This window comes from Ascaphus truei, chromosome 4, assembly GCF_040206685.1.
Source record: "Ascaphus truei isolate aAscTru1 chromosome 4, aAscTru1.hap1, whole genome shotgun sequence".
Classification (NCBI taxonomy): domain Eukaryota; kingdom Metazoa; phylum Chordata; class Amphibia; order Anura; family Ascaphidae; genus Ascaphus; species Ascaphus truei.
In genome coordinates this window covers 278031116-278055366 of record NC_134486.1, presented here as the reverse complement: position 1 = coordinate 278055366, position 24251 = coordinate 278031116, and the positions used below count along the sequence as shown (strand labels likewise).

Below are 24251 nucleotides of genomic sequence, written 5' to 3'. Positions count from 1 at the left end.
ATAAGGGGCTAAGCCCGCGCTCTCTCTCGTGCTCTCTTGCGTGCTCTCTCACGCACACACTAGCACACGCTCTCTCGTGCATGCGCTCACACTGTCTGACACATACACACACACAAACACTCTCTCTCACACACACACACACACACACACACACACACACACACACACACACACAGGATAGGCTTAATGCCAGCCTGGGGTAAGTGGTAAAAATGGGAAACAATCACCCGTTATCTCTAGATATCGAAGTCTAGTGAATAAGTGATGAAGTACTTTTTCGTGAATTGTTCGTTTGCATATGCAGTACCGTATTTTTAAAAAAAATAGCTTTACCAACACTGCGTTATCACTGCTTTACTGACAATATGATTTTAGTGAATAGATCGATAAATAAAATTGCCGTTAAGCTCGGATAACGACAATTTTTTCGTTTATCGAATGTAGGGTGAGGCTATGCAGATGTACTAAAAAAAACTTGATCATTTTTTTCATTCATTTTTCATTCAAAATCGCTTAGTATCTCATTTACTAAGGCAAACAAATAATTAGACTAGTTATGACTGTATAATTACATATTTTTCCTAAAATTTTGACCACCATGAAGTAAAAATGCAATCCTACATAGCCACCTAGTAAATAACCGTAAATAACTGTAAACAAAAGTAACCACGCTAAAAGCAAATATTTTTTGGAGAAATGAATTGCATTTCCTCTGAATAAAGAAGTGTTTTGGGGGTTTGGGCCCTTATCCCACCCTTTTGTCAGAGAGACAGTAATTATAAGGGGAGTAGGAGAGAGAGAGGGGGTTCTGGCTGTGCAAGCACTTGCTGAACACACTGATTTCACACAGAGGAAACCAGACCCTTCCCAAGTCTTAGCTCATCATGTTTACAAAGTAACTTTAGAAAAATATTAGAATACTTATAGGTGTCAGATTTGGGTTAAATCGGAATCACCTATATGCATACTGATGTAGCGGCCGTTATTCGAACACTTCACGCGGCATATACATCGGAATCCCGATTTGAAACCGCGGGATGAATTCCAGCCTCCCCGCACTAAGATGCGAGCGCGGCGAGTGTAGAAAAAACGAATTTTAGTGTTCTGGCTTTTAAAAACATGAAATTGACACAGTAGCACAGTACCGTACACATTACAATTCATCCATTTTATTGCAAACAAAGAAACAGAATCCATGAAATTCAAACAAAACATCCGCGATAAGCGCGGGTGCCTGGGGCGATTAGCCGCGTTTCATGCTGCGTGGGGAACAGCAGAGAACTCAAAATCGGCGCCGAGATGTGTTCGAATAACGGTCGCTTCATCAGTACCTATATGTTTCAGGTTACGTGTCAATGGCTTTAGTTCATTTTGGTCCTAGGAGTGCTTGCCTCTTTAAAGGGGCCGTCCAACCAGGCAGGTTAAAAACAGCATTTCAAACTTATGAAAAAGTTCAGTTTTGATTTTCTCTGGGCACAGTGATTTCCAGCATATGTACACTATCTGGGTGATTTTAATGTTGGTGTAATAATTGCTTTGCAAACAAAGACCAACCCAAAAACCATATTTATCTGTGGTTTGAGGACTGACAAACAGTCAGATCACAGAATGATATTGCATAAAGAATGTAAAAGCCTTCTGAAGCATTTGGCTATACCAAGACAAATTTCCCTAGCCAATTCCAATCTGGCTTTCGCCCCAAACACGCCACGGTAACTACCCTGCTAAAAGTTTGTAATGAAATCCAATGTGGAATGGGAGTGGGACAATTTACTGGTTCAATAATCCTAGATTTTGCAAAGGCTTTTGATACTGTTGATCATGTTATCTTGCTTAACAAACTCCAGTGCTCTCGAATAGGGAAGCATGCTTTAAACTGGTTTCATTCCTACTTATCAGGTAGATCCCAACATGTGTCCATCTCAGGCTCTAACTCCAACCCCTTGGATATCACCTGTGGTATCCCCAAGGCTCTGTTCTTGGGCTCCTACTCTTCTCAATGTTCATCAATGATCTTCCTACAGCTTGTAAGGGAGCTTCAATACACATGTATGCAGATGACACAATCTTATATGCACACAGCTCTAGCCTCTCCGACCTTGAACACAATCTGACTTTTTGAGACTTGAAAATTGGATTTCCCAAAACAAACTGTTTTTAAACACTGACAAGACTGTAACAATGGTATTTTGGACCAAGGCTACATTTATAAAGCTTCCAATGACAGCTCTAGATCAGAACGTATGCTAATACCACCCTAACTCCTGTTACTAGTTTTAAATACTTGGGCATATGGTTTGACTCTCATTTAACATTCGGGATGCACATTGATACCCTGACATTCAAAACCTATGCCAAACTTGGTGTACTTTACAGGAACAAATCCTTCCTGCTGGTCAGAAAGCGTATCGCACAGCAGATACTAGTGCCAATTATCGACTATGGGGGACATAGTATACGGCTCGGCACCCTAAACCCACCTTAGCAAACTTGATTCCCTCTACATTTCAATATGCCGTTTTGTTCTCCAATGCAACTACTAGTACAACACATATCACTGTGAAATGCTCGAAGAACTAGATTGGTCATCACTTGAGTCTAGGCGCAAAATTCATCTCTCCTGTCTTGCTTTCAAATACTTTCTGGGCAAGCTACCCGTCTAGCTGAACAAGCTCCTCACCCCTACCACATTCAGCACTTATCATCTGAGATCTGACTCCAAAAGACTGTTCATGGTCCCAAGGTTCAGCAAAGTATCCGGTCGCTCCTCCTTCCCTTACCGTGCACCCCAAAACTTGAACAATCTACCGCAGACTCTCAGCCACGAGTCGAAGTTCTTTCAAAACTAAAGCTCTCACATTTTAATCTGGTCTGTAACTGTTACAGACGCCTATAATATATATTATCTCTAATGTGCATGCAATGTCTTGTATATAATGTATTCCCTGTTCACTTGTGTAACTATGTATTTGTAACCATGTATTATTTGTCATCTTAACTCTATGTCCAGGACATACTTGAAAACGAGAGGTAACTCTCAATGTATTACTTCCTGTTAAAACATTTTATAAATAAATAAAAATGGAAATGCTTGGTTTACAAAAATGTTTAAATATACCTACAGTATACGCATCATATAATTTTATAGAAGGTATCAATTGGCAACATTTAACCTATAAAACATGCCAATATCTTTGTCTCACTTTTGTCATAAGAGAGACTTCCCCTGTAATAGTCTTAACAAAATAATGGTTTCAAAGGATTTAGATTGACATTCATTGTAGCTGTATAGCATACGTGTCTCTCAAGCATACTAACTTACTCTAGTTCCCAGTGTCTGGCTGACAAATGTTTGGCTTGGGGCAAGCATGGCTCACCGGCCCGTGTCACCCACCCTATGCAAGTCACAAAAGTAACCGTTAATGTACATAAAAACATACATGTCAGCTATATGTACTATACACACACACACACACACACACACACACACACACACACACACACACACACACACACACACACACACAAAGAGGTACTGTATACAGGGGTCCCTGCATTTGAATGGGACTTGCGCTGTGTGAATCCGACTGGGTTGCACCTGCCTGTAAGTGACGCGCAGTAAGAGAGAGACTGAACCAGTCACTCTACCGCCACGTGGGCCGCGACGCGGGAGAATTTAAACATGGCCGCCGGGATACCGGCACCCCATAGCGGGGCCTGTAACTCATGAAGCAGGCGCCCCCCGGACCTGAAATCAACGCGGTTCAGCTCCGAAGACCCATTTCTACAATGCTGTATTATTAAAATTAAATAAAAGCCCCGCGATCGCCTGTTAGAGGCGCGCAGGTAGAGTGGCTGATTCAGTCTATCTCTTACTGCGTGTCTATTACAGACAGGTGAAGCCAAGTAAGATTCACATAGCAGGGACCCCCGCTGTGTTAATCTGATGGGCCATTATTTTGGCCGCTGGAATCTCGCGGCTTACACGCACGGTAAGCCGTAGAGAACGTGTCGCTGCATCTGTACCAGATGCATGCTACAAGCAAACGCATACACTAGATATAGAACATGCATTATACCCACACACTAGATACATGCACCATGTACACACACAAACACACACACCTAAATACAGTACATGCATACACACACGTTATCCATGTACCATAAACACATCATATACACATGCACAATGCATACAAACACCGAATGCACATGCACTCACCAGATCCATGCACCATGCATGCACGGTCCAGATACATGTACAATACAGAATGTGCACACGCACACATACACATTTGAATACATACAACACACACCAAATACAATACAAATACATACAACATGCAAACATCGGTTACAGACATCAGATGCGTGCATTATACCAATACACCAGATGCATGCAACATTAGCACACATCACTGCATCCACCATACATAAATACATAAACACAGACACACACTTATACTAACCAACATGCACATACATAAACACTGACCTGGGACTGGGGCAGTGAGGAGAACGGATGCCAGCCAAGGGGAGCGTAGAAATGCCCCCACATGGCTGGAATCTGATACTGCAGCAGCAGTAGTGCTGCCTACCATGTGAGTGCAAATCTGCTCCTCCTCCCTTCCCAGCAGCTACCAGCCCAGCATTAGGAAATATGAGCAGCCAGCAGGCCATTGCCCACCTGGCCCTGCTAGTCCATTTTGCATGTTCTACAAATGTGTCATTAGTGTCCAAACGTTTTCTTTCCCCCTTTTTAAGAAATAACTATACAGTATGCACCGAGAGCCCACCGACCTTTTCATAAATATGCACTACAGTTGAACTGGTTGATTATCTTGTACCTTTTGAACAATGAATGCAATTGAGCTGTTTAGTGGTTGAGGACAGGGTTTGGACATTTTTTGCATAATCTTGAAAACCTTGAGTCGGGCTACATTTTAGTTTTACTAGTTGCTACAGAAACAATAGCTGAACCAGTTATCACAGTGTGCGAAAATGTTCCTCTGTGGTGTTTGCAAAAATTAGCCTTTTCACATTTTTGAGAGTTTTAACCAGAAAAACTTCAGATTTCAATAATGTGTATTGTTTAAATCAGCTGACATTCATCTTGTGTTTGGCAGCCGCCCGCGCCAGTACAGCTGACATCTACATACTGTACATATAGTTATATTGCCAACTCCAAGATTGCATTGTCACAACTTTTTACATTCATCTTTTATAAACCAAAAATGAAAACATAATTTCTTGTTCATTTGAGCATAAAAAGAAATATTGTTAGTGTTTTTTTTTAAATAACTGCCAAAAATATGTTTAATTTTTGTATGCATGAAATCATGTCATCTATACCACATAACTAATTAAATAAAATGAAAAACAGGAAGATTGTTATTTAGAATTATCATAAGGGAACGTTATTTACAGTGTCCGTCTTTTCTATGTAGTCGTGTGCTTTAATATAGTTATATTTTGCTTTCAATGGGAATGTGGTGTGGAATGTATATGTTTAAATATTGTATTCACAGCCAGTTATGCAGTGTTCAATAACAATGGTTATTTTTAACCTTGACATGTTGAAATCGATGAGTGGGTTAATGCTTATTATTCATAGCTGCTAATACAAAAACTGCACTGTACTAATTCAAGTTAAGTATTACAAAACATTAGAACATGCCAGGTCAAGAGAGTCAGTCATTTATACACTACACTGCAAAACAAGCAAGCTGTAATATGCTCATCTAAAAGCTGATTTACAAGTCTGATTGCATTATTGTTCCTATATATGCAAACGTTTTTAACCTAATGTACCTTTTTTAGGTCACATGCTGCATCATGTGAACATTGGGCTAAAGGTGAAACAATGCGTCCATCAAATTCCATCCATTACAATGGAAGCAGCCATCCAACCAATTACACGCACGGTCCTCAGAGTTCGATTGAGCATCAATCCTGACTTCAAATGGAGTGATCAGGTATCATCAGTTTGACATGGCCAGCAATGCCCATAATTTATGGACAGTGTTTGTGTCACGATGTAGACTATGGAATAACAATGTTAAACATAATGTATAGGACAGGGAAGACTCATGCCTATTAACCTGATATATGCGTATGAAATGTACACAATTCAACTAGTTCTGCTTGTCTGTCCATTGCACTTACCACATATCAGGAGATTATTTTCTTTTTTGCACACTTTGATAGTCAACGTTTTAAAATACATATACCATCAGTGACCGTATGATAATTTGTTCTTATCAAGTTTACCTCATCATTTTTAAGCAATTGCTTTCTCATTAATTGGTTTAGCAATCTTGTGCATCTTTGATCAAGACTTCTATATGAAATCCTGGTTTTGCTTTATATCTGCACATGTATCTTAAAATGACATTACGTTAATTTGAAGATGGTTTGCATGCCATTCAAATATTCAAGAAAAACCAGTCCATACTGTACACATGTCATATAATAATTCTAATTTAGAGTATAAATATTTACAGTAAGACTGGTTCTGCATTTTAAATTAACTAATCTAAAAAAATATAATAAATTGAATTTTCATTTTGTAATATTAGTTATCACAGTAGCTGCAAAACTTCTCCTTAGTGACCACCAACCACAACAGGTTGTAGGAATTGTCAATGAGTTTTCAATCATATGTGAGAGGGGGCTGATTTACATATGAAGTAGATATTCATTGATACTGGGACTGGCCCAGGACACTCGGGGGAGATTTAAAAACCCTTGAGTTTGGATTAGGTTAGCTGCAAAGAAATATGAGTTACAATAAATCCATAGGGAAATACTGTGGTTATTACATCCTCTTTAAGTGGATTCTTTACCTCCTGGTTTCTCTATACTTGGAAATCTGTGGTTGTGTTATGACACTGCTATCAGCAGACAGTAGATTAGGGGTAAGAACAAGCAAATTAACCTGGTTTGAATCTCAATGTCCGGTCTCCTTGTGACCTTGGGCAGGTCACTTTTTACCCCAGTGTTTCAGGTACTAACATTCAGATTGTAATCTCTTCGAGGCAGAGACACTGATGCTCATATTTGTCAGGTGCTGCTATTTCACAAGATACCTTCCCATGTTCCAGACCTCTTTCAGCCCATTGAAGTGAACATGTACAGTAAGGCGTCTTGTGGAATAGCACCACTTAGTAAATGTGGCCATAAAGCTTTAGAACAGGAATAAGACGCTGCTTTTAAAATTCTGTAATTGAGCCAGATTTTAGACACTTTTGGGGGCAAAGCAGTAGCAGCTTGTAGTAATTCTATGCATATAAGAGTTACCCAATGTCATGACATTAGCACAGATTGGGTGATTTCATTTTTATTTGTTCCTATTTCTGAGACCATGCTGCTTTGATTTCTTGTTCTACTTTTACCAAGAGAGGATACAATTGGACTGGATCAGTCTGTCCTTGAGCTGTATTGTTACATTCTGTATAAACCTAATGTCTGATATGACTGATATAGCATGGCAACAATATTGACTCGAGAAACTTTCAGCCCTTCTGAGCCCCTAATTCTCCTTTGTAAAAACAATTATTTTTATACGGTTAATATTTTGATATATGTGCAGTGCGCTCTCAGTCTATGGAGACGTTTGTCTAAATGTGCCCTAATAGTGCCCGGAAGGCGTCTCGAGAGTGCAGTGCTTAAGTGCTCAAGGATTTCGATGTCTTATTCAATGTGGCTAACACCTGTGGATTTGCATATAACTTTAGGAAGAATTATGTAATTTCATTATCAAAAGCTACGTCAAAGGACCCCTTTCGTTTTAACATAAATAATGTCTTAAAGCTGCCATTCAAGCAATATCCTACGTGTGTCTTTTTTTTTAATCAGTTCTATACTATGAGAAAATACCTGTAGCATTTTCTTTGAAAAAAAAAAAAAAAAAACAATTTTTAAAGACATTTTTAATGTATTCTAATGTAATAAGCATTTTTGTTTCTATAGCAACCATTTACAAAGTCACATCCCCTTGCTCTTCTCAGACAGGCTCTGGCACAACCCTTTTGCCCTCTTTAGAAACATAAATACATTGTGTATTCACTTAAAGCTGCGGACCAAGCAATATACTACGTGTTTTTTTTTTTATAAATTAAATCAGTGCTCTACTATGATAAAATAAAAACTTTATTAAAAAAAACATTTTCTAATGTAACAAGCATTTTTGTGTCTATAGAAACCATTTACAAAGTCACATCCCCTTCCTCTTCTGAGACAGGCTCTGGCTCTTGAGCCCTGCCCTCTCTGTAGCAGTGCACCAATTGTATCTAGTGCCTGCCTGGTCACATGATCTTCTACACAGAACTTTGCATCTTGGGTAATCTTCTGCAGCCCTAACAGTGATATAAAAAAACCCCGAGCCAATTTTTCAGCGATCGATTACAGGAGAACGGATCAATCGGCAACTTAGCTAATCACTAGTCACAGTCTGCAGATTGTATTGATGCACATACTGAATGGAAAAAAAAAAAAACTTTTAAACAGCAGCTTGTACTGCAGCTTTAAATGAGTGTATTGCATTGTTTATTATTCTCTCAGTCAGAGGAAGACTTTTAGAAATGTGCAGATTGTAAAGATACACCTAATGTTGGGACGTTTGTGGGCCCCATATTCATACAACTCACTGGACTGTTCCAGGGATATCATTATTAACTGTTCACTGTCCAGCAAAGAAGTACAGTAGCTGCAGTCATTTTTTCTTTTTTAATTGCAAGATTATTACATCCGGGAGCAACTAATCAATTGCAGAGACATTTGGAATGCCCTCTAAATACAGTACATTCAGCCATCAATACAGCATTTCCTACTGTGATTATTAGTAAGGGATCCTTCTAGTTAGCAGCAGAGGGAGAGTAACCAGGCACGCATCACACACACACCATGGCATAGCGGTCTGCAGATCTAGGCTAACTGAAGTATGAAGTCATGAAGTGCTGTTTTCTGTGATGCTAAACTCCGTATCATAATACAAAGCTGCATGTTTATTTTAAAGTCTGGGAAATGTTTTATCTCCAAAAACATGCATTTAATTTTGAAGATGGTTTCTTAAACAGACCAATTTATGGGAGCGCTAAACTACTTTTTAAAATCGACTTGGTGAAGGAAAAAGAAACGCCAGCTATGTTGCAATATATATATGTATTTCAATATGTCTAGCAAGTAACTCCTCCCATAACTCATCGTAACCGTCTGTAATAATTCCTATGTGCTGTTTACAGCACGCTACGCTGTAATTGTGAAGCGCTTTGAGTCCCATTGGGACAAAAGCTCTATAATGAAATAAAGTTTATTATTATATTTTTTGCTGCACTTTACAACACTGACAATAAGAGACGCGTTTAAAATTCCTGTCTCTGAGAAATTGATGTAAAAATATAAATTTTGAGTGTTTTCCACATTCTGAAACACGATCAGAACACTTTAAGAACCAGAGCAAGGAAAGGTATACAGGGATATAGCAAATAAGAAAACATGGGAAGGATGTTGATCAAGGGAGACCTCTGATTTGCCATTATTTCGATACAGGAAGAAATTTGTTTTTCCCCTTATGAGACATCATTAAATAACGTTTAAGTGTGGGGTTTTTTTTGTTTGCTTTCCTCTGGATCAGAATACTGTAAATACAAATATAGGATAAATATCTGTCATCTAAATTTAACATCGGTTGAACTTGATGAAAATATGTAACTATGTGAAGCTCACATATTCCAAAAGTTATTCTAATTGCAAGAAGTGGGCTTCACATCCACCACAGTCTCATGATACATGGGTACTACTTTGTGTACTTTATCAAGACGTTATTATTATTATTATTATTATTATTAAGACGTCACTGTTAAATGTTCTATATTTTCTTTAAAGGGAAGTAGTAAATAGGCACTGTCAACATCTGGCAAATCGCTTTATTGAAAGGCTATCAACTTCCCTTCAATGAACCGATATTGACTGATACTTCTGTTCAGGCGATCAATATTTTAGCCGGAGCATCCAAGCAACTATATCAAGCAGTTTCCGTGAGTGCCCTCTCCCTCGTCTATTTTATTTCTATAAAATTGTTTTGAACAGTTTCACACAATTAATGTAAGCAAACACTCGTATATACTGTCATTCACTTTAAAACACCCAACATGTTCAAAATGTAACCAGCAATCATGTAAATCACCTCAGTTGAACTGGTAAACTTGCTATAAGAAACCAATTCATTTATTGAAGATGAAAAAAAAAGCTCACTTCTACAACATTGATATTGCAATTATCTTTCAATTGTTGTCAGCAGTTGGTTACAGTTTTGTCATAGTACGCAGTAGGAAAAAAAAACCTCATTAATGCCTGCTGCTGGATTTAACCTTGAGGTCAGAATACTGATTTGTCAATCTTTTGTCAAGCAAAGACTGAACATGATGAGAGGCACTCAGTCACCCAATAGGTGGTGGCCCAAGTAGTTCACAAGGTCAAAACCCTATAGATATGTTTCCCACAGAAGCCATGTCTTCAACCTCTTGTTTGGTCAGTAGGTATACAGGATTTCACAACTGTTTTTTACCTCTAAACTTTTTGTCTCAAAGGTATTTGCTAATTTTAAAATGTGTGTGTGTGAACACTAGGGTTCAGTCAGAAAGCGAGCACTGCATTTCTTTTCCAGGAGACACATTATTGCATTTGGGTATGTATGCCTGCATAGTCCATTAGTTACATTGGTGTCACTGTTGAGTGAGAAATAGTATAAATGTTGATTGAAGTTTTATAAAGTAATCTTCATTTATCTTATAATACAGAGCATCACTCAGATGACACAATAAATTACTGAAATGAATTGTTGTTGAATAGCATCTAGCACACAATTAATCTAATAGTCTTCCTAACAGAACCTGCTTGTACATTTATTTATGGCATCTAGTTTTAAAGAAAGAACATAATTGTGGCGTTCCTGAGTAATATCAAACGTTTCATTTTAGCTGCATATTGCTTGCTTGATTTGTAGATTTGAAATGTCAAAAAGTCTAAATCTTAAGTAGTCAACTCATTTGTAGTAGTAATGTTGGAATACATCATGCAAATTGACATGGGTACATTGGAATTGACTGTGTAATTATACAAGTACCTGTACAGTAATTTGTTAGCCAGTCGATAAAATGGTTTGTAAAGGAGATGGAAAAAAAAAACATTGCGTAGTCATAATACCTTCACTGGTAACTGACATTTATACAGTAGGTGAAAGATTTTAAGTTACCTTTATTGGGTAATATATGTGCTTAGATGGAGATATTCGCCACCGATAAAGACTTGGCCATTAAATACATTTGACTATAATTAGTGATAATCTGTTATTTTCTGTGGGAAAAATTGTCACCTGGGTAGATGAAGGGGATTTCAGTGTTTTTAGAAGAAGGTAACAGAAATGTAACAACAAAAGAATCCGTAATTGTAAAATCAATTTAATTTGTATTTGATCACAAGCACATAATCCTTGCATGAATGTCTGACACATTCAGCGAGCTTTCATTATGCTGAAAGCTGCAGTTCAAGCTACTGTTTAAAAAAAAATCCATTAAATATGTGCATTAATGCAATCTGCACACTGACACGTGATTAGTTAAATTGCTGATCGATCCGTTCTCCTGGTCATGGAAGATTCGGCTCGGGGGTTCTTTAAATCACTGTTAGGGCTGCAGTACCCTACTACCCAAGATGCAAAGTTCTGTGTGGAAGATCATGTGACCAGGCAGGCACTAGATACAATTGTTGCACTGCTAGAGAGAGGGCAGGGCTCAAGTTCCAGAGCCTGTCTCAGAAGAGGAAGGGGATGTGACTGTGTAAATGGTTTCTATAGACACAAAAATGCTTGTTACATTAGAATACATAAACAAATGTTTTTTTAATAAAGTTTTTATTTTATCATAGTACAGAACTGATTTAATTTATAAAAAAAAATAACACATGTAGTATATTGCTTGGTCCGCAGCTTTAAGTGAAAACACATAAGGTATTTATGTTTCCAACATTCATGTTATTCTTGCATTACGGGGGACAAAGTGTTTTGTAGCTTCCTGGGGAGTATATTGTATCAATGCTGTTGCTATCGCAGGGATTTAAAGGTGCTGTTTCACACAGAGGGCCGAAAAAACATGTACAATTTGCTTTTATTTTGAAACATTGGCTCTTAAAATAAAATGTTACTTATTTGTTTCCTCTAGAAAATGAATGTGTTTTTATTATCATGGGATCCTATGTAAATGTAATCTCTGAAACACATTGCCCTTGCCCCCTTTTAGCTAATGAGGGCAACATAATTAAATTACACCAATCCGCAAAGACGGCAAATAACCAATTACCCTGTATATAACTGTTTACAAACAGTTTTCATAGTTTCGATATACATCATAAAAGCCCTTCAAGGTTTTTGCATGTAATTACTATGTAAAAATATAAAGTTCTTAAACAGTTACAGTTGGTTATTTAAAGATACTGATTTATTTTTTTTAAGTGTCAATGGCCTAAATTTAACCTACTAATATATACCGCTCCCATAAATGTATTTTTGTGCTAGTAGGCATTCTGGCCATATGATTGGTGATCATATGACTAGCCTTCTATAACTGAATTTAGTGCATCACAAGTAAAAAAATTTTAATCTAGGTGCATAATAGGTGCCATATCCCTCCTATTTCGGTGCCCAAGTTGACTTCTGATGTTGGCCATTGCCATTCTCCACCGCCTTTTGTTGGTACTTGGTCTTGAGCCACAGTAATGATGACTGCAGAGTCACAGCTTGGATGTTGCTGTAGTATGCCCCTGTAGAACCAAGGAGAGTCTTGTAAAAAGTGTTTGGTGGCAGAGAGCTGTGGTTTGTTTCATCTCCTGGAGTGTGCCATCATCCAAGCCGTGACTCCAACACAACCGTTTACTGTGGACCTGGACGGAGTACCTAGAAGGGACAATGAACGGTGGAAACGAAGAGTGGCTACCATTGGTATTCTATTTTTAAGCGCATTTTGGTCTTTGGCAGATACAAATAGGTGTAGCTCTACTGATCTTTCTCAGAGCCTGGGGGGAAATATGAATTGGCATTGCCGGCAGTGCTTGGGATCGCATTTTGCCAGGAAAGTGGGACCATGCCAAACAGTCACAAGATTCGGTCTACATATGTTTATATATTTGGCAATTATAGAAGACTGAAGGGGGACTACATAAGCAGCATTGTTTAGACTATTCTTTTTCTAGTATTTCTGTTTATCAAGCATTTTCAGATAGATACAATCCCACGTATTGAATTGAATTGTATTTTTATTTTACATATCAATCTTCACCAATGCATTTTTATGCATAATGTTTTAAAAGTCATCCAGGCTACTATTGAGAATAGTTTATCTGTTCAAATAAGGGGTCTTGGAGATAATCTGGCAGGCATCATCTTCCATCGTTTGTTGACGGATATTTTGGTAACTATTCCTGGCAAAAGTATGCCTCATCATGTTACAAAAAATTCAGAGATATAGTCTCTTAATGCTTTGGCTCATCTGTAGTTAAAGGAGCTGAATTGAATACATTTGGTCACCACATTTGGCCCAAAGGCTGCCAGTTCAACAACCCTAGCTTGGGCTTCAAGTAAACTATTTGATCAGTGATCCTAGCTTGTTTTAATAAAAGGTTAAGGGCCTTATTCTATATTGTCTGAAGCAGCTGTTAGGGCCCTATTTTTGGAAGAAAATCCTAATTGAAGTCCATGTGTAGTTTCAGCCCAAAAGGCTACCTCAGACAATATAGAATGACCCCCAAAAAGCCATGTTTTCCTAAGCTATGCAACACTTTATGCTATGCAACAGGGCCCATACAAAGAAATGAACAATAAAGTTGTCTTTTGTCACCAGAAGGTGTCTTGTGACTTAGCACTTCTTAGTCAATATGTACATAAGTTCCATATTCAGTTTGCTGTGAAACGCTTTCCTGACCTGAAGAACTTTTTCGTCTTATTCAGCTTCATAGCCTATTGAATAGGGGTCCAAGACTTCTTATTGTGGCTAAATAAATAGTTAAATTGGTGTAATGATGCTTTTAAACGGAAAAGTAAATATAATCTTTTGCATTGGTAGGTGCATGGAGCTGTTGGGGAACCCTGGTGGATTTGGGTTGAAGACCCAGTCAACGACCACATCTATCATTCCGAATATTTTCTCCTGCAAAAAAAACAGGTATCTTATTGCATGACCTCTTTTGCATTTGGCCAATTCATGGTATCTGTCATTAGCACATACTATATTCTGAAAACGTACGTCTATAACGTGCTAAAGTGACAGCAGTAGGATGTTCCTCAAGCCACACTTTGCGTGTACTGATTGATCTGTGTGGTTGATTGAAGTGCTGGTTGGCTAAAGTGTGTGCAGTTAAAACCAGAAGGAAAGGGAAGTACTGGGTATACTAGCAGGGGTGGCTGTTTTTGGGGAGTGTGCAGTGGGTAATCTATTTTTAAAGTGTGCTGTAATTTGAAGCCTGTAACTTTTTTTTCCCTTTCTCCTGCCTGAGGCAGAGTGGGTGTGGTTGGTTAATTGGCTGGCCTAACACACCTGCAGTGGGTGGGGTTAGTTAATTGATAACCTAACACACCTGGTGGGTGTCGCTATTTAAACAGAGGCTTCTAACAAATCCTGAGCTTGCGTGTACTGATTGATCTGTGTGGTTGATTGAAGTGCTGGTTGGTTGAAGTGTGTGCAGTTAGAACCAGAAACAGTTTGAACAAGGAAGCAGTTAAACAAGGTATAGTTTATTGAAGTACAGTTTACTGTTAGTACTTCTAAACTTCATAGTTGTTAGAATGAGCAGGATTGAAAATGCCACTCTGCTCATCTTGCCACATGTATGTGCACTTGGAGCAGCTGTTCCAAGGAGCATACCGCTGTGAGAAGTGTGAGCAGGTGGTCTCTTTAGAATCAGAGATTGCTGATCTGAAGAGGCAACTTGCAATATTGAGGGAGATTGGCAATCTTGAAAGGGAATTAGAGCTCACTGAGCAGGCCCTTGCTTCGACTAGTTGTGCAGACGGTGGCGCTTTTAGTGAGGAGCAGGTAGGTAGCTGGGTGACAGTTAGAAGGGGAAGCAGGTGCAATACGGAGAGGCAGGTCGTTTCTGAGCTGACACATCCCAATAGATTTGCCATGTTGAGTGAAGATATTGGGAATGTTGGGACAGAAATGGCAAGGCTGGGGGTGACTAATTTCTCTAGCAGCCAGGGGAATAGTTCCTCCAGCACAGTGGAGACTCAGGATGCTCAGATGCAAAGAAAGATTGTGGTGGTAGGGGACTCCATTATTAGGAAGGTAGATAGGGCAATCTGTTGCCGGGACCGCATGAACCGAACAGTTTGTTGTCTCCCGGGTGCTCGGGTTCGGCACATTGCGGATCGGGTAGACAGATTGTTGGGGGGGGCTGGGATTGACCCGGCGGTCTTGGTACATTTTGGCACCAATGACAAAGTTAGAGAAAGATGGAGGGTCCTAAAAAATGATTACAGGGATCTAGACCAAAAGCTTAAGGCAAGGACCTCCAAGGAAAGTATTTTCTGAAATACTACCAGTGCTATGCGCTACCGCAGGGAGACAGTCAGAGATCAGGGAGGTTAATGCATGGCTAAGAAAGTGGTGTAGGAAGGAGGGGTTTGGGTTTTTAGAGCACTGGGACTCCTTTTCTGAGAGGTGCCTGCTATATTCTAGGGACGGATTGCACCTCAATGAAGAGGGATCTTCTGTGCTAGGGGGGAGAATGCTAAAAAGGTTGGAGGAGATTTTAAACTAGGATGGAGGGGGGAGGGGAATGAAACAGATAATGAACTAAATGGAATAGATGAGGATACAAGGTGGTATGGAGGTAGAATGGGGGCAAGTGCAAGTTTGACAAGCAGTGAGATACCCATAGTAAATAGAGATAATACTAGAAAACTTCTAAAGACTAAACCAAGTGGGCGCAGAAAGGAAGGAGCAGGTAAGATAATAGAACAGGCTGAAAAAAAACTTAAATGCATGCTTGCTAATGCAAGAAGCCTGACAGATAAAATGGGGGAGCTTTAATTAATAGCTACAAGGGAGCAGTATGATATCATAGGCATTACTGAAACATGGTGGGATGAAACTCATGACTGGACAGTTAATTTAAAGGGGTATTCTCTTTTTCGGAAGGATCGAAGAAATAGAAGGGGAGTTGGAGTATGTCTAGATGTTAAACCAGATCTAAAACCTATTATAAGGGATGATGTCTATGAAGGGAATGATGAAAATGTAGAGACCTTGTGGATAGAAATTAGCAGTAGAGGTAAAAGTATAAAGAAAATGTTTGTGGGAATATGCTATAAACCACCAAATATCTATGAGATTGAGGAAGCTAAAATACATTTGCAAATGGAGAAGGCATCAAAACTGGGTCATGTTTGCATAATGGGGGATTTTAATTATCCAGACATAGACTGGGGCAATGAGATTAGCGTTACAACAAAAGGAAACGGTTTTTGGGGGTGCTTAAAGACAATTATATGACCCAAATTATTGAGGAACCAACCAGGAGAAAGGCAGTTCTGGATTTGGTCATATCAAACAATGTAGAAGTAATAACAAATATTCAAGTCCTGGAACATTTGGATAACAGTGATCATAACATGGTCTCATTTGAAATAAATTATCAAAAAATAGATTACTTGGGTTCAACAAAGACTTTAAACTTTAGAAAGGCAGATTTTAATAAACTGAGGTATAATCTAGTAGTAATACAATGGGATGATGTTTTTGCAGGGAAAAATGTAGAAGATAAATGGGCAGTCTTTAAAACATTGTTAGAAAAGCACACTTATCAGTGTATACCCTTGGGTAATAAGTATAAAAGAAATAAGTCAAAACCAATGTGGCTAAATAAACAGGTAGGGGAGGAAATGGACAAGAAGAGGAAGGCGTTTAGATTCTTTAAGTCAGAAGGGACAGAGACATTGTATCAGAATTATAAGGAATGTAACAAAAATTGCAAAAGGGCAATTAAATTAGCAAAAATGGATAATGAAAAAAGGATTGCAATAGAAAGTAAGGTCAACCCTAAAAAGTTCTTTAAGTACCTTAATAACAAAAAAATGAGAAAAGAAAATATAGGGCCCTTTCAGTGTGAGATGGATAGGCAGATTATTGGAGATAAGGAAAAAGCAGAGGTATTAAACAAATTCTTTGCCTCTGTGTTTACCAGGGAAGAATCAAGTTAATTAGTAGCGCCACAGGAGGAAGCCACAACCTCCATATTAATGACCAATTGGTTAACTGAGGAAGAAGTTCATAAGCGACTGGAAAATATTAAAGTAAATAAGGCACCTGGCCCCGATGGCATACATCCAAGAGTTCTCAAGGAGTTAAGCTCAGTAATAGCAAAACCATTATATTTAATATTCAAGGACTCCATTTCCACAGGCTCAGTACCACAAGATTGGCGTAAAGCAGATGTGGTGCCTATATTTAAAAAGGGAGCTAGATCACATCCGGGGAATTACAGACCTGTAAGCCTGACTTCAATAGTAGGGAAACTACTTGAAGGTTTAATACGGGATAATATTCAGGAATACCTAATGGGAAACAAAATTATTAGTAATAGTCAGCATGGATTTATGAAGGATAGATCTTGCCAAACTAACCTTATTTGTTTCTTTGAGGAGGTAAGTAGGAATTTAGACCAGGGTAATGCAGTTGATGAGGTCTACATACAGATTTTGCAAAGGCTTTTGATACGGTTTCACACAAGAGGTTGGTGTACAAAATAAAGAAAATTGGACTCAGTAATAATATATGCACCTGGATTGAAAACTGGTTAAAGGACAGACAACAGAGGGTTGTCATAAATGGAACTTTTTCAGGTTGGGCTAAAGTCGTGAGTGGAGTACCTCAGGGATCGGTACTGGGACCCCTGCTTTTTAACTTGTTTATTAATGACCTTGAGGTTGGGATCGAGAGCAAAGTCTCCATCTTTGCTGATGATACTAAATTGTGTAAGGTAATAGAATCAGAGCAGGATGTAATTTCTCTTCAGAAGGACTTGGAGAGACTGGAAACGTGGGCAGGTAAATGGCAAATGAGGTTTAATACAGATAAATGTAAGGTTATGCATTTGGGATGCAAGAATAAAAAGGTGACTTACAAATTAAATGGAGATATATTGGGGGAATCCTTGATGGATAAGGATTTAGAAGTGCTTGTAGACAGCAGGCTTAGCAATAGTGCCCAATGTCATGCAGTAGCTGCAAAGGCAAACAAGATCTTATCTTGCATCATACGGGCAATGGATCGAAGGGAAGTAAACATAATGATGCCCCTTTACAAAGCATTAGTAAGACCACACCTTGAATATGGAGTACAATTTTGGGCACTAATCCTAAGAAAAGACATTATGGAACTAGAGAGAGTGCAGAGAAGAGCCACCAAATTAATAAAGGGGATGGACATTCTAATTTATGAGGAGAGGCTAGCTAAATTAGATTTATTTACATTAGAAAATAGGCGTCTAAGAGGGGATATGATAACTATATACAAATATATTAAGGGACAGTACAAAGAGCTTTCAAAAGAACTATTCATCCCACGGGCAGTACAAAGGACTCTGGGCCATCCCTTAAGGTTGGAGGAAAGGAAATTTCACCAGCAACAAAGGAAAGGGTTCTTTACAGTAAGGGCAGTTAAAATGTGGAATTCATTACCCATGGAGACTGTGATGGCAGATACAATAGATTTGTTCAAAAAAAGGTTGGACATCTTTTTAGATGGGAAAGGTATACAGGGATATACCAAATAAGTATACATGGGAAGGATGTTGATCCAGGGATTAATCCGATTGCCAATTCTTGGAGTCAGGAAGGAATTAATTTTTCCCCTTAATGGGGTTTTTTGTTTGCCTTCCTCTGGATCAATAAGTAAGTATAGATATCTGTTGTCTAAATTTAGCATAGGTTGAACTTGATGGACGTACGTCTTTTTTCAACCTCATCTACTATGTAACTATGTAACCATTCATGAAGACTGTCTTCAAAATCTCGGGAACATTTGTATTCATTTTATTTAACGCTAAGTTCTATAATGGTGATTGCAGCACATTTGAAAAGTATGTTCCTCCATCTTTTCTTGGATTAATGTAAATCTTGAAAATCTTACTGCTTTAATAAATGAATTCACAGTTTGGCCGGGATTCACTGAGACGTAATGCGGGGTATTGTACAGCAAACCGGCGCGCAAGTAAATGGAAGTAAACCGTGGCAGCTTTTTCTGTGACATTTGCTTGTGGGCGTCTTTCCACCACCAAATTTGTGCCACCGTTTAGCCACTTCTCACCTCGCCACCGGCCGCTTTGCCGGGTTAGTCCATAACCTTAACCCTTACCCTAAAAATCCCTAATGCTAACTTTACCCCTTACCCTAAAACCCCATTACCCTAAAACCCCATTACCCTAAAACCCCCCTACCCTAAAACCCCTTACGCTAAACCCCCCTTACCCTAATCCCCCTTTACCCTAATCCCCCCTTACCCTAATCCCCCCTTACCCTAATCCCCCCTTACCCTAATCCCCCCTTACCCTAATCCCCATTTACCCTAATCCCCCTTACCCTAATCCCCCCTTACCCTAATCCCCCTTTACCCTAAGCCCCCTTTACCCTAAGCCCCCCTTGATCTAAGCCCCCCTTAATCTAAGCCCCCCTTACCCTAAGCCCCCCTTACCCTAAGCCCCCTTACCCTAAACACCTTGCCCATATCCCCTACCCTAAAAAGCTTAACCACTTACCCCAAAACCTATGCCCTAAAAACATAACCCCTTACCGTAACCGCCAAGTAAACTCTTAAATTAACTTGCCTTGGCGAAGCAGGCGGCGGCAGAGTGTTCTGTGGTGGAGAAGCTGCGGCTGAGGTCCCTCTGCGGCCGGCGGAGACCAGAGACTTGGTCTCGACCGAATGTCCAATTCCGCTCGTAGCTTAGTGAGTCCTGGCTTAGGTTTCTCAAATATTTAGTCCCACTTATTGATTACTTTACCAAGCATCCCCTTTCTTGCAAAGCACATATAATTTTCATTGAATATGATTCTTAACATCGTTTAGTTTTACTTTCCTAAGTCTAATTTATTTCCGTGTATGGATTTGTAATGTTCCTATCATATTATTTGTTTGACATTACTTATTTTTTTTCAATGAACATTCTTATTAATATGTAATAATATTAGTTTACAATAGAAGATTTGTACTTTTTTATATCTTGCGTTCAATTTTTTGTTTTTTTAAATAGTTATAACAAATACCAGTTTTAAAATCTAGAAAGTAAGGTTGGCATCATTACTGTGTTACGTTGATATCAACTTCATATTGTTTTCACACATGCCACTTCTACAAACTTGAGCTCATGCCAATCCATGTTAATCATTATTTCTTTGTACATCAGGTCGTCACGAAAGAATCACAACTTGTGGTGTTTACAATACCAATCTTTGAGCCGCTGCCTTCTCAATACTACATTCGAGCTGTATCTGATAGATGGCTGGGAGCTGAGGCTGTGTGCATCATAAATTTCCAACATCTCATTTTGCCAGAAAGGCATCCTCCCCACACAGGTACAGATTTCTTTTCACAGCAATAGTGTGTTCTTTGTCGATGATAAATAAATATTTGGAGAGGTCTGAAATGTTTCCCATCGTAATTGGAGGAATTCGGTCCATAGACTCATTTATTATCAGTCTCAATCCTAACAAGTTATGTAGAGTATTCCCTTGGGTCGGGTTTTCAAAAGGGTTTCAGCGACAGTACTCCAAAGGTTTAGGGTTCTGCAATTTTAGGGTTCAGGATTTCAGAGGAAACAGAATAAGAGTTGCACAGGGCCGTCACTGTATTCATCAGTACAGGGCCACTCTATTCAGCAATTAGAGCCGGCCCCAGTTAATATACAGAACAAAATGCGATGAGCATTGTGCCTCAGAAATTTTCATCATGAAACAAATGTAATATAAATGTCATTAGGGACATTGAAATGCTGACTGGTTGACCATCAACATTTGCTTTACATGGTATAATAATTATGCATGCTAGATACTCGTACAACAATTTTGCGTGCAGGTGGGAAAATAGACCAACGACAATAAGAAAAGCCCCATCTATTATTGCTGGGAATATTCACTAGATATTTCATATTTTTAGTACTGAAATTATTTAAATGTCAGGTGTTTTATAACTGCCTTAATGCTCTTCATTGTAGTTGTACACACATTTGTATCGCTAGTTCAGATTCACAATGCAGTGTTTCGAATTGGAGAAACGTACAGTTGATTTCTCGATTCAACATATATTAGCAATGTAAGTAAGTGATCTGGCCCCTTTGTGTTTATTAGAAAAACAAGTAGGAAAAGATCGAATACGAGGGGCACTTTGCCTGTAGAAGGGCAATGCACATCATGCATAATAGCGAGAACACACAACCTTATACATATCAGTTTGCCATGTTTGCAATCGATCTCTGGAAGAAAATATTTAATAATGCTTGTACTTGTGTAGTTTACAAAGGTCAGTCATAAAGATATTACCTCTTACTGTATATACTGTATGCTTCTGCCATTATTTTACATTGTAGATCAGAGTTCCTGTAAAGATATAGTGGCTGTGCAAGCTTTAATTGTATTTTTTTTATTTATTGTAGAATTGCTTGACCTACAGCCTTTGCCAGTGTCAGCCCTTGGACATAAAGAGTATGAAACACTGTACAAATTTACGCACTTCAACCCAGTGCAAACTCAGATCTTCCACACTCTCTATCACACTGATGCTAATGTTCTACTTGGAGCTCCCACTGGCTCTGGAAAGACTGTAGCTGCTGAACTGGCCATCTTCAGAGTCTTCAACAAGTATCCAACGTCCAAGGTTTGCAAAATATGCTCAGTTTGTTGATATGATAAATGACCCATGTTCCTGCCTTGGGTACAATACGTTACTTTCAGGCTTTCTCTGGCACTGAAGAGGTTAGACCAGTATTTCGTTTTAAGTCAACCCAGCCCTGTTCCTGAAAATGAACATGCTGCTGCTTGATGACTATTAGTGAAAAGTTTCCGCTGTTGAAATTTTAATTTACCATTAAAATTAACTGTAAACATTTATTTTTCAAATTAAACATTTTTGGTACGTACAGCTCTCTAAAGTTTCTTCCATTTAGTGCACAAACAGCCACTAATCTTTAGTGGAGTAATTACGATTGCTTCCTCTAAATCCCATCACTTTCCTACAGACCATAAAGTAGCAGCGCAAATAATGTGGTAATGCCACTTGTTGTTTTTTGTACTGTAACTGCAGGCAAAGGTAAACCACACACAGCATAAACATGGCTATACTTACAGTACGTATACCAATTCATCATTTCCACATCCCCTTTAAACTGTAAAGAAGAGCAGTGACAGCACTGGTTCTAACATACACTGTATGCCAGCTTCTCCTTCTCTGTATCTTTCTTCTGCAACATGTCAGTTGGGTTGTTAGCAGTTTTTAGTTGCTAGTTATCAGCCCAGGAATATTTGTTTTCCTTCCCTAACGCTTTACATTCAAATGGCTGAGCAATTTAGGTGGACCCTTGCCAGGCCTCATCAGAGGGAAGCTATTTACGTGTTTGGGATGTTTACCACACTTTAACATAACATACGTTCAAAAGACATCACTGGTGCATACAAGCATTGAGTAGTAGCTGTAAGCCTGAGTGACATGGCCAGACAGGCATTCTTTAGTGGGGATCTAGACTTCAAAACTTGAGCTAACCATATGCATACAGTAGGTCAGTACCTGTATTTTTTGATGCCATGCAACCTCCAGCAACCGGTAAACACAATAGTGGTAAAATGTTGCATGACATCTTTTAGAAAGTCAAAGCTCTTGAATGTGGTCACATTACTCTCTCTCTCTCTCTCTCTCTCTCTCTCTCTCTCTCTCCTCTCTCTCTCTCTCTCTCTCTCTCTCTCTCTCTCTCTCTCTCTCTCTCTCTCTCTCTCTCTCTCTCTCTCTCTCTCTTCTCCCTCTCTCCCTCTCCCTCTCCCTCTCCTCCCTCTCTCTCTCTCTCCTCTCTCTCTCTCTCTCTCTCTCTCTCTCTCTCTCTCTCTCTCTCTCTCTCTCTCTCATCTTCTCTCTCTCTCTCTCTCTCTCTCTCTCTCTCTTCATTTACATCATATAGTTTGTGTTTGTTTTTTTTTACCATCTTTATTACAATATTTCTTTAGTTAAATCTTGAATACTTTGTAATCCCTCTTCTTTGGGGTAACTAAGAACAAAATTGTAAAAAAACAAAAAACATCAGAATACCGGTACAGCCACCGATTGAAATAATAGACTGCAAAATGTTAAGCCAAAGGTAGCTTCTACCTTCAACTTGGGTGACTTTGATGATACTGATTAATTTATCTCTTGGAAATCATCAGTGATGTAAAAGTTATTTTTCTCAGTTTCCTTGATCATTTATCGCTTTCCACACCACTGATAATTTGTTCGGCAAAAGCTTAGCATTGAGATGGATTTCAAGGTGACATATTGTTTGTTTCTTGCTGTCATGGAAAAGATGTGCAATTGTTTTGTTCTGTTAAAAAAAAAAAAAAAAAAGATGAATGTCTGGATGTTTAAATTGTTTACAGCAATGTTTAGTAATATTTGTTTTTTATTGTGCAGTCAAACATTGCACCACATTTTTGGATCTTGTATGTTTTCTATAGATCATGTTTTAGTTGTGTAAATGAGTGGATTGTTCTGTAATTTTATTGATTTACTGACAATCTGTCTGTTTGGACTTTTTAATCTCTAATATATTACAGGCAGTATACATTGCTCCTCTGAAGGCACTGGTACGTGAGAGAATGGAGGACTGGAAAATTAGAATTGAAGAAAAACTTGGTAAAAAGTAAGTATACCCCTACATTATTTGTACCTCAGAAGCTTGTACTAGGGTCATATCAAGGGCATAGCTAAAGAGAAAGTGGATATTAAAGATTATTCTTTGTTTTACATAATTAACAAAAGATTAGAAAATGCATTATTTTTGTAAAATGGATTCTCTTTCATGTACAGTAATTAGCATTTGTGGTATTTTGGTTAAATATATTATGCTTGCAAGTACAGACTTCATTGGGAGACAATTTTTTGTTCCGTATGAGGTAACAAACAAGGTTGTAGTTGTGTGTACAGTATTTGTGATGATGCAGAAGGAATGTGTCCCAAAGA

General features: G+C 38.7%; 1 protein-coding gene across 2 annotated transcripts in view; it reads left to right on the top strand.

Annotated features, from left to right (window-relative positions):
* Positions 1-24251, top strand: part of ASCC3 (activating signal cointegrator 1 complex subunit 3) — an 806286-nt gene that overhangs the window by 571439 nt on the left and 210596 nt on the right. For both annotated transcript variants that reach the window (XM_075597525.1, XM_075597526.1), the window contains 5 exons: positions 5824-5978; positions 14118-14216; positions 20458-20626; positions 21703-21923; positions 23846-23931. In XM_075597525.1, the coding sequence (XP_075453640.1) occupies positions 5824-5978; positions 14118-14216; positions 20458-20626; positions 21703-21923; positions 23846-23931 (730 nt within the window). The remainder of the gene's footprint in view (positions 1-5823; positions 5979-14117; positions 14217-20457; positions 20627-21702; positions 21924-23845; positions 23932-24251) is intronic.